Genomic DNA, 10,000 nt, shown 5'->3' with positions numbered 1-10,000 from the left:
TAAGACCAATTTAATACCATAATTTATACAAGTAACATGGTGTGTGACACATGAGGACCATGGAAAGATCGCCAAAGCAACAGACCAACACCAAGGGGGAAAAAAATGATCAGACTTCCGAATATGAATAAAGGTATTTATTGATGCATAAGTGAGAGGTACAAAATATCGAACATACCAAAAAGGGTGCACAGTCCGGTGCAAACCGCAGTTGTGTGGAAACGTGGAAGAATGTATGGATCAAACAACATTACATCGGTACTTCATTTCAAGAATTAGAAAATGAAAGGTATAATCCAAAGTATCCTGACGTATTGTAATCCCATTGGGATCCATACAAATCCTCCATAGGAGACAAAAGAGCATGAAGGAGATGGCTTGGATGTATAATAATATTGTATTCCTTACCAAATGAAGTGTCTCACCGCAACACCGGATGGCACCCCACCCGACAAACGTGCGTGTCGGCAGATGCCTACGTCAGGATACTTTGGATTATACCTTTCATTTTCTAATTCTTGAAATGAAGTACCGATGTAATGTTGTTTGATCCATACATTCTTCCACGTTTCCACACAGCTGCGGTTTGCACCGGACTGTGCACCCTTTTTTGTATGTTCGATATTTTGTACCTCTCACTTATGCATCAATAAATACCTTTATTCATATTCGGAAGTCTGATCGTTTTTTTCCCCCTTGGTGTTACCCCATAGGTTTTCCATTGTCTCCTTTGCTCTGAAAAATGTATTTCCTGCCGAAAGCCCACACCTCACAGACAAACATAGAATAAACCATAGCTGGCATAGGTAGAAGGTATCAACCAGCATAAATAGGAGGGGAGCAGATGTGATAGGTCTCCCCACAACATGTGATCAAATGAGCAAGCAGACCAGCAGAGATTAATTCTTTCTAGCCTGCCTGTGACTCAGCACACAGCAGGTGTTAATCTCAGACACCAGAAAAAACATGCGGCGGAGTGTCAGAATCTGCAATCTGAACAGCATCCAATGCCGCCATGACAGTCGGTGAAGTTAGTGCAAAACTCCACGTGACAGGTGTATGAATAACCAATTGAGAGTTTATACCAGCAACCTTTGTGTGGTCTGAATTCCTCATGCTAGCAGTCGGTAACTTTCAATTTGACCTTCAGCAGACTCTCACTGGAAGGAGATTTCCTGAAACTGTGGAATTCTCCCTTATACCAAATAGGTGATAATGATCGTAAATTTTCATTTGTAGTTTGAAGCACAATCATTATCTAAAAACAGAACGAGCTGCCTAGAAGGATTAAAACTGGGTGAGGAAGAGACAAATTGTGCTGCAAAGGTGAGGTTTTGGAAGACAGATTCATATCACAGTTCATTCACTATAATAAAACACAAGGTAGTTATACTGCATCAGCAAGGAATCTCCCAAGCAAGGATTTCAAAGCAGACTGGGACATGGCCCCAAAAGAAGAGTGAATTTTTTCGAGTGGAATTTAATTCTAATCCGAATTCTCCAGAATACAGATTTTCATACTTTGCTTCATCATCAGATATTTCACTTTTTTAGATAGAATTGGCTGCTTTGCAGTTAGGCTTTATTTACATTATACAGGTATAAGGCGTTACAATGGAAATTAGTTGGTGGTTCGTGGTGGACACTGACCTAGAAGATGAAAAATAGTCAAATTTAAAAAGAAGTTAAGAAAACGATAACCATCAAAAAAATAATTAAGATTTAAAACAGGATGCTTCATAGACAAAAGTAGCGTGGTAGGAACAGCCGTGTATCAAGAGAAACGAGGTTATGGTTAAGGGAGTACATGGCTTGTACATAGCTGCTCCATTTGTGGCGGTTGCATGATTGCTGCAAAATACACATATTTGCCGTCACACCCAGGAGAGGAATTAATCTTCCGTGAGATACAGTTCTGTAGAGATATCATCTCGGTTTCTTTAGAAAAGAAATTTGAAAATTCAATCAGGCCGATGACACGGAAAAAACTGTGGAAAAACAAGCGCATAGGGTCTTACCCCAATATGTGAGGGGTGGGGGTGGGGGAGTAAAACTACTCACCAGATGTAGTTGTGAGAAGCCACAACTACTGTAATCGCATGTATCACACAATCCAAGGCTGCAGCCACCAAAACGGTAGATAACAGAGAGCACAAGAGAGTGGTGTTTAATGCCGCGCCAATAGATCACTTCAGATGATGTTCAGACCAGTGTTACTTTATTGTTTTCCAGGTCAACGCGTTTCTGGGGCATCTGCCCCCTTCATCAGGACCACCAAAGAAACAGATAACATCCAAAGTTTGGATGTTATCTGTTTCTTTGGTGGTCCTGATGAAGGGGGCAGATGAATTGATCTATTGGCGCGGCATTAAACACCACTCTCTTGTGCTCTCTGTAATCAGGCCGATGAGACAGACGGGGCGTAGTTTTGCTAAAATCCTGATTTTGAGATTTCATCAGTGTGAGTTTGAAAAGTTTGGTCTTCTTTTTGAAGGTGACTATCATTTCCACTTTCCTATTGATGAGACTTTTCAAAATTTGCTCCCAGTCATGAGACGGTCATGATGACTTTGGGATAGAGGGGAACAGGGCTCCTAAGCTGTCCCTCAAGCTATTGGACCCTACTCTCTCTCTAACCTCAGGGATACTCTTGATGATGGAGAGGCCTGAGTTTACTTCGAGGCCCTGCTCCTGACCAGTCATGATCTGATTCCCCCTTTCCCAGGGAGGAACAGGGCAGGAGCGTGGTGAAAACCACAGATAAAGACAAACAAGGGAAAAACCAAAACTCTGTCACACTCACACACACACACACACGATAAGCCAATAAGAGAATCAGGAGGAAAAACAAAAGCAGGAAGGAAGCTACAAAACAGAGGTCAACGCTACAACCACCCCATGCAGTAGGCACAACTTAAGCATAATTTCCCCAGAGAGTTTGGGATACCTCACAGACCAACATATAATAAACTATAGCTGGCATAGGTACAAGGATTCCACCAGCATAAATAGGAGGGGAGCAGATGTGATAGGTCTCCCTACAATATGTGATTAAAGGAGCAAGCAGATTAGCAGAGATTAACTCTTGCTAGCCTGCCTATGAATTAGCACACAGCAGGTCAACACCCCAGTCTGCCTGTGTTGATCCCAGACACTAGAGCAGTGTTTCCCAAACTCCTGTCCTCATGGCCCCCAACAAGTCATATTTTGAGGATTTCCTTACTATTGAACAGGTGATGGAATCATTATGAAGTCATATTAAGGAAATCCTGAAAACATGACCTGTTGGGGGCCATGAGGACTGGAGTTTGGGAAGCACCGCACCAGAGAAATCATCGGGCAGTGTCAGAATCTGCAATCTGAACACAGCCCAAAGCCAAAATTTACAAAATGCATCAGGCTTGTTTAGATGTTCTTTTGAAGACTTCTGACTCTGAATTTTATGGTGAAGACACAGAGGATTTCTTCTGATGACTGCTCTGTTTTGCACAAGGTTAGCGGAGGCTGGGTTTTTATAAAGCTGTGAAATTTGCATCATCTGGCCTTTTCTAACGATGATAGTGAACAAGCTATAACCCAAAAAGGCTAATTAAGGTCTGAAACGTTGGTAAACGTTATCTGAGCACACGAATCTCCAAGGGTGCCTAAACTTCTGCATTAGCCCATTTTCCTTTTTGTATTTTTTAGAATGTAAAAAATTAAAATATCTTCGTCGGGGTCACGGTTTTCGTGACACACATCCAGCATCGTTTGCGACGTCGTCTCGTGTGACACCTCCGAGCGACGCTGAATCAGTCACAAATCATGAGTCGTGTACACGTTGCTTATTTTTAAAAAATCGTTTATTTTTCATGGCGCCGGTTGTTCATCGTACCCAGGGCAGCACACATCGCTCCATGTGACACCCCGGGAACGATGAACACCGCTTACCTGCGGCCTGCGGCTATTGGCCGACGGCTGTGTGACGTCGCTGTGACGCCGAATGTCCCTCCCCCTTCAGGAAGAGAATGTTCGCCGCCCACAGCGAGGTCGCTCAGCAGGTAAGTACGTGTGAGAGCGGTTTAACGACTTTGTGCGACAAGGGCAGCGATTTGCCCGTGACGCACAAACGACGGGGGCGGGTGCGATCGCACGATAGGTCGTACCGTGCGACGCCCACATAAGACACATGGCATGAAAATCGGAGAGAGTGGAATGCGATAAAACATATTAACCTATGTGCCAGCACCCATGAGCGATTATTTTCTCAGCCCTAATCGGACTGATAAAATAGACGCAGCATGCTGCGGGTGTAATGTGATCCTTGTTTCTCTCGCACCCATTCAAGTCTATGGGGCGAGAGAAAAATCGCACTGCACTCGCAGTACACCGGTGTACCGAGAGTGCAGGGCGAGAATGGCAATAGCCGGCAACAGAGGAGAGAGGGAGATAAATCCGGCCTGCCCCTCCGCAGCGCCGGCCAGCCCCCCGCAGCTGTAGTCTGATCAGATGATCAGACCTCAGTCGCAATGACACTTGCATGACACTCTTCTCCTGCTGTGTTGCCAGCACAAGCCGAGTGTCATGTGAGGATCGGAATAGTCCCCCGTGTGGCCCCGGCCTAATACAATTCTTCAGCGATTTGTGTAATGTTTTCATTTTCTGATACTTTTTGGAGGTCTTGAGCGATCGCCTTTCTTCACTTGACCGTTACATGACACTGATACTGACCACAGGACTAACACAGGATGTCACAGTCTAAAAATATAAAAAGGTGCAAAGTACAATCTGTCCTCAGCCTGGAGCCGAGGACAACCCCCACTGCTCGCGTGAAGAAAAAAAAAGTAAAATAACCTTCCCTTTCCCAATCAGAAAATAAATTTAAAAAAATCTGCAAAAATTAACTCATTAATAAATGGAGTAAAGAACACAACTGAAACAACAGAATGGCTCTTTCAACACTGCACCTCCCAAATCCAATGCAATAAAAATAGATCGAAACGTCGAATGTACCCCAAAATGCTATCAGTAAAAATAACAGCTCGCCCTTGAAAACAATTATTAATATTACTCCAATATAAAAAAAAAGGTATGGGTCTTGAAAAATATGGCAACGACCTAAATGTCTCTTCTCCCCCCGAAAAGGTTTTGTTTTTTTATTTACTCGATGCTCGTTCCAGGTATTAGGGGACGCTCGACTGTAGACCCTTCAGTATATACATCGGATCTGCCACGACTTGTAGAACGCAAATGACGAAACGAGATCTACAGATTCTGCACGTTACACTGATATCCACAAGGTGGCGCTCTTCCATTGGAGAATCTGGTGAATGGACGAGGTCTCACCCAAGTAAATGTAACAGGGTAAAACAAATACAAAAAAACAGAGAATCCTTAGAACATCAGAATATTTACTGAATAATCCCGTTCACAGCAAATACATACACACGGTGGTCCAAAAGTAGGGGGACAGTATGTGTAATAGGGTTATCAAACATGGTGTAAAGTGAAACTGACTCAGCTGCCCTTAGCAACCAATCAGATTCCATCTTTCATTTTCAAAAGAGTCTGAAGAATGAAAGGTGGAATCTGATTGGTTGCTAAGGGCAACTGAGTCACTTTCATTTTACACCATGTTTGATAACCCTATTACACATACTGTCCACCTACTTTTGGACCACCCTGTATACACCGATGCAGTTAAAAAGGAATTTTGTAACCAGGTTTTTGCCACCTAATCTGAGAGCAGCATAACATAGGGGTAGACATCCTGATTCCAGCTATGTGTCACTTACTGGGCTGCTTAGTGTAGTTTTGATAAAATCACTGATTAGTCAGCAGGAGATTATCATTACAGGACTACTTGGCATGCTGCAGGTAGTCCAGCATATTCAAGAGTTCTGTATAACTGCTAGATCTGCAGCAGAGAAAACATTGATTTTATCAAAATAACACCACACAGCTCAGTAAGTGACACGTCTCTGGAATCAGGGTCTCTGTCTCTACATTATGCTGATCTCAGATGAGGGAGCAAAAAAATTGGTGAGATTCCCTTTAATGAGCATCTCCTGATCACTTTGTCAGCTCCGCCAGTCTGTTCAGCTCCTGGGATAACGCAGTTACGGTTTTCAGCACCCGATCTCTGTCCTTGGCAAGCAGACGAGAGCCACATCTCTGCATGAAGCGGTCCGGATGCCACGTCACCCTCTGCGCCCGCAGGTAGCGCTTATATGAGCCGGCATCGGACGAGTCACCAGCAGCAGCAATGGTCTGTGCCATCTGCTCAGCAGTGCCTCCCGGCAGAGGCCAGGGGATGTCACTGTACCCCAGTGTACCAAGCCCAGTCTTTGTAGTAGTAGGACCTGGACCCTCTTCTGTGGCCATCCCATGTTGCTCGCCCGGCCTGGCGGATGAGCCGGCGGCTCCACCGAACACGTCCGCACACCTCCTCCGATAGCGCTCGCTCTGCGCCTCCCGCACCTCCTTTTCCTTCTGCAGTTGCCACAGTCCATAGGTCTTCTCCTCTGTGGCGCCAGTCGACATTTGCACTGACACTTTTTTGCCCGATGCACCAGGAGGCTCAGACTGGATCTTCCTTGCTTGATATTCTCTGTAGATTCGATCAGCCCAAGACTCGAAGGTCTCCACCTCGGGGATCTCTTCTGGATAATCCTCTGAGAAGAAAAGCACAAAATACCTTCACCTGACGGCAGCGCGGTAACTGGAGGCGAGAAGCAGCATCGTGTGCGCGAATATTAAGGGAGGGATTATGAAGGACTTCCCCTTTAATTGTACTCCCTTACCCTCATACTGTCCGTACAGTTCCTGATATTCATCCATACTCTCCGCTAGGAGTTTCTCTCTCCACTCCGAAGACTGTGATGACGAGACGTCCGGGGCGACTTCAGAGGGATAAACACTCGGCCTGGGGGTCCGATCCTGCACAAAGGAGCAAAAAGTTACTAGAAGCAGAAAAAAGTCATGGAGGTTTACCATCTCTGTCTGTACTGGCTCCTACAAGCTCCCGACACAGCAGAAATCATTGCGAGAACAGCAGATCTCACACTATGAAGGCTTTTAAGTTTTTGACAGGTTTGTTATCCGTTCATTACACAGAGACAACAGTGCAAAAAAAAAAATCACTGAACCAGAGACAACTATTCTGCGCTCAGCCATCTCTACGTGCACTGTCTTATATTTTTTTTTTTTCCCACGAAAAAAGCACTAGGTCCAATTTTCAGGGGATGTTTTATTAGGAGACATGGTTGGGGTAAGTTTACCCCCCACAAAAAGTACCCCCCCCCTTCCCAGGATCGTCATACTTACCAGCCCCGGGCGTCTGTGTGGCTCCCAGATCTCCCAGCAGGTATGCTCCACACCGTCCTCCACTGCGTCTGGCCGACACTCACACATCAGATCACACGCTCATATACACATACATATACACACACTCATATAGACACTCACACATCAGATCACACGCTCATATACACATACATATACACACACTCATATAGACACACACACATCAGATCACACACTCATATACACATACTCACATCAGATCACACGTTCATACATATACAAATATATACACACACTCATATAGACACACTCTCACACATCAGATTCCACATCATTCCTCCCTGTGATCTCCCAGCAGGTGTGCGGCACACCGTCCTCCACTGCGTCTGGCCGACACGCACACATCAGATCACACGCTCATACATATAATATATTATTTTATATATATAGTATATTATATATACACACACACTCATATAGACAGACACACACATCAGATTCCACATCATTCCTCCCTGTGATCTCCAGCGGGCACTCCAGGCTGGTATGCTGCTTGCCGTTCTCCCCTGCGCCTGGCCGATACTCGCATACATCAGATCACACACTCATATACACACATCAGATTCCACATCATTCCTCCCTGTGATCTCCAGCGGGCACTCCAGGCTGGTATGCTGCTTGCCGTTCTCCCCTGCGTCTGGCCGATACTCGCATACATCAGATCACACACACACACCAGATTCCACATCACTCCTCACTGTGATCTCAAGCGGGCGCTCCAGGCAGGTGTGCTGCACGCTGTCCTCCCCTACGTCTGACTGACACTCGCACATCAGAACACATACTCATGAAATCGCACATACCAGTACAAACGCACGCACAAACTCACCAAATACAGTGATAGGCAATTAGCAAGACACCCCCTATCATTTCTACCTTGTTTTCTCTTCCTTTTGCAGAGCAGCAGGAAACATTGATACACAGTGTTGCTTCATAACTGGACAGGTTGATTTCACAGGAGTGTGAGAGATTTGGAGTAAAGACCCCATCACACATAGCGATGTCGTTAGCGTCAGGTTTTGTTATGCAACAGCGACTTCGCTAGCGCTCTCGCTACGTGTGACATATAGCAGCGACCGGCCCCCCGCTGCGATATCGCCAATCGTACCTGAACGTCCTGGTTCATTTTTTGATCACTGGTGTCCCGCTGGGCAGCATTCATCGCTGTGCTTGACGCCATAACAACGACGAGCGACCTCGTTGGCACGCCTGGGTGGAAACACTACGCCTCTATCGAAGTCTGAGTCGTCAGAATAGCTGCTGTGTGACAGGGTCCCAACGACCGCCGAGGTCGTTATACGGATCGCCGTATCGTTGCTGCGTCGTTAATTAGATCTGCCTGTTTGCCAGCTCACTAGCGACCATGTAGCAATGTACCACCGATCCTGACCAGGTCGTATTGTTGTCGGAATCACTGGAACGACGCTACGTGTAACAGGACCCTTACATTGTGCTGTTTAAGTGTTCCCTTTTTTTTTGAGCAGTGTATATATAAAGGGTGGTCCAAAAGTATTTATTTTGATTTATATCTAAAATGATATTTACTAACACAAGCAGAACTTTGACAATTAAATTTTATTAAATTTTATTCTGAACAATAATACAAAAGCCCTTAAATTTTATCACCGCTGGCGCTCACACTGTTTTCCATTACAATTTGCACAGCTTTGAAGCCTCTTGCGCTTCGACAAACATTTTTGCACAAGTCTCTTTGGGTATTCATTTCTTGAAATCCATCTCTTATGTAATTTTTCAAATCACTGACACGTTTTGGTTTTGGTTTTCGACTCTAAACTCTGTCCTTGAGTACTCCCCAAAAGAAAAAATCCATTGGGGTCAAGTGTGGTGAACGCGCCGGCCAATCAAGTGGGCCTCTTACGCCAATCCATTTATTAGGAAATGTTTCATCAAGACACTGGCGGACCACTCTTGAATAATGTGGAGGGGCCCAGTCTTGTTGGAAATAAAGGTCATTTGATTTAGGCTGTTGCTGTAACTGGGGAACAACTTGATTCATTAGACTTTATTAGAATTTCGAGATACTTCTCTCCTGTGTCTGATCCACCAACCACCAATTAATTATCTCAAAAATTATTATTTATTAATATCATTAAAATGGACACTATGGTGTCCTTTCAAACAACACAAAACATAAAGGTGCCAGTGAATGCTAAATATAGGATGGATACAGTGAGGGATTAATAGATTATCAATGAATTATTAAGATTGACTTGGAGATGCTCAATTACATCCTCTGTTGCCCTTCCTACCAACGGAGGATGTCATAATTTTTTGGGCATCCCCCGTTACGGGTGGCTGACCCTCACTATCCCTATCACTAACTAAAGAGTAAGTAATGGCATACACAAGTTCTGCATAACGTTGATAAAAATTTATCACAATAAGAATATAATGTGCAGAATAAGGACTATAATGACAGGACCAAATCGCTATTATATTACAGAAAAAACACAGGACAAAAGGCGATCAACTAGGTCCAAATATATTTTATTAATAAAGAGTGCAGACAAGTGGAGGGGGTCAAAAACCGGTATACATCACTGCAGCTAACATATGCAACCAATGTGCAAGACAATATACGATGTCAAAAGTATATATATATATGCACAGTCAAATAATGCAATATGCACTCAGT

General features: G+C 44.4%; 2 protein-coding genes across 2 annotated transcripts in view; both read right to left on the bottom strand.

Moving 5' to 3' along the window:
- The window catches only part of LOC142250364 (uncharacterized), a 50,756-nt gene extending 45,290 nt beyond the window's left edge, over nt 1-5,466 (bottom strand). The window contains exon 1 of the mRNA XM_075322516.1: nt 5,425-5,466. The gene's annotated coding sequence lies outside the window, so the exon portion shown is untranslated. The remainder of the gene's footprint in view (nt 1-5,424) is intronic.
- Nucleotides 5,467-5,630: 164 nt separating this feature from the next.
- The window catches only part of LOC142250996 (NF-kappa-B inhibitor-like protein 1), a 12,578-nt gene continuing 8,208 nt past the window's right edge, over nt 5,631-10,000 (bottom strand). The window contains exons 4-5 of the mRNA XM_075323464.1: nt 6,783-6,918; nt 5,631-6,653 (exon numbers count right to left, since the gene is read on the bottom strand). Coding sequence (XP_075179579.1) covers nt 6,052-6,653; nt 6,783-6,918 — 738 coding nt within the window. The 3' untranslated portion in view covers nt 5,631-6,051. The remainder of the gene's footprint in view (nt 6,654-6,782; nt 6,919-10,000) is intronic.

The sequence above is a fragment of the Anomaloglossus baeobatrachus genome, chromosome 9 (assembly GCF_048569485.1).
Source record: "Anomaloglossus baeobatrachus isolate aAnoBae1 chromosome 9, aAnoBae1.hap1, whole genome shotgun sequence".
Classification (NCBI taxonomy): Eukaryota; Metazoa; Chordata; class Amphibia; order Anura; family Aromobatidae; genus Anomaloglossus; species Anomaloglossus baeobatrachus.
Note: the sequence above shows the minus strand (reverse complement) of the source record. Positions and strands in the feature narration are given on the sequence as shown.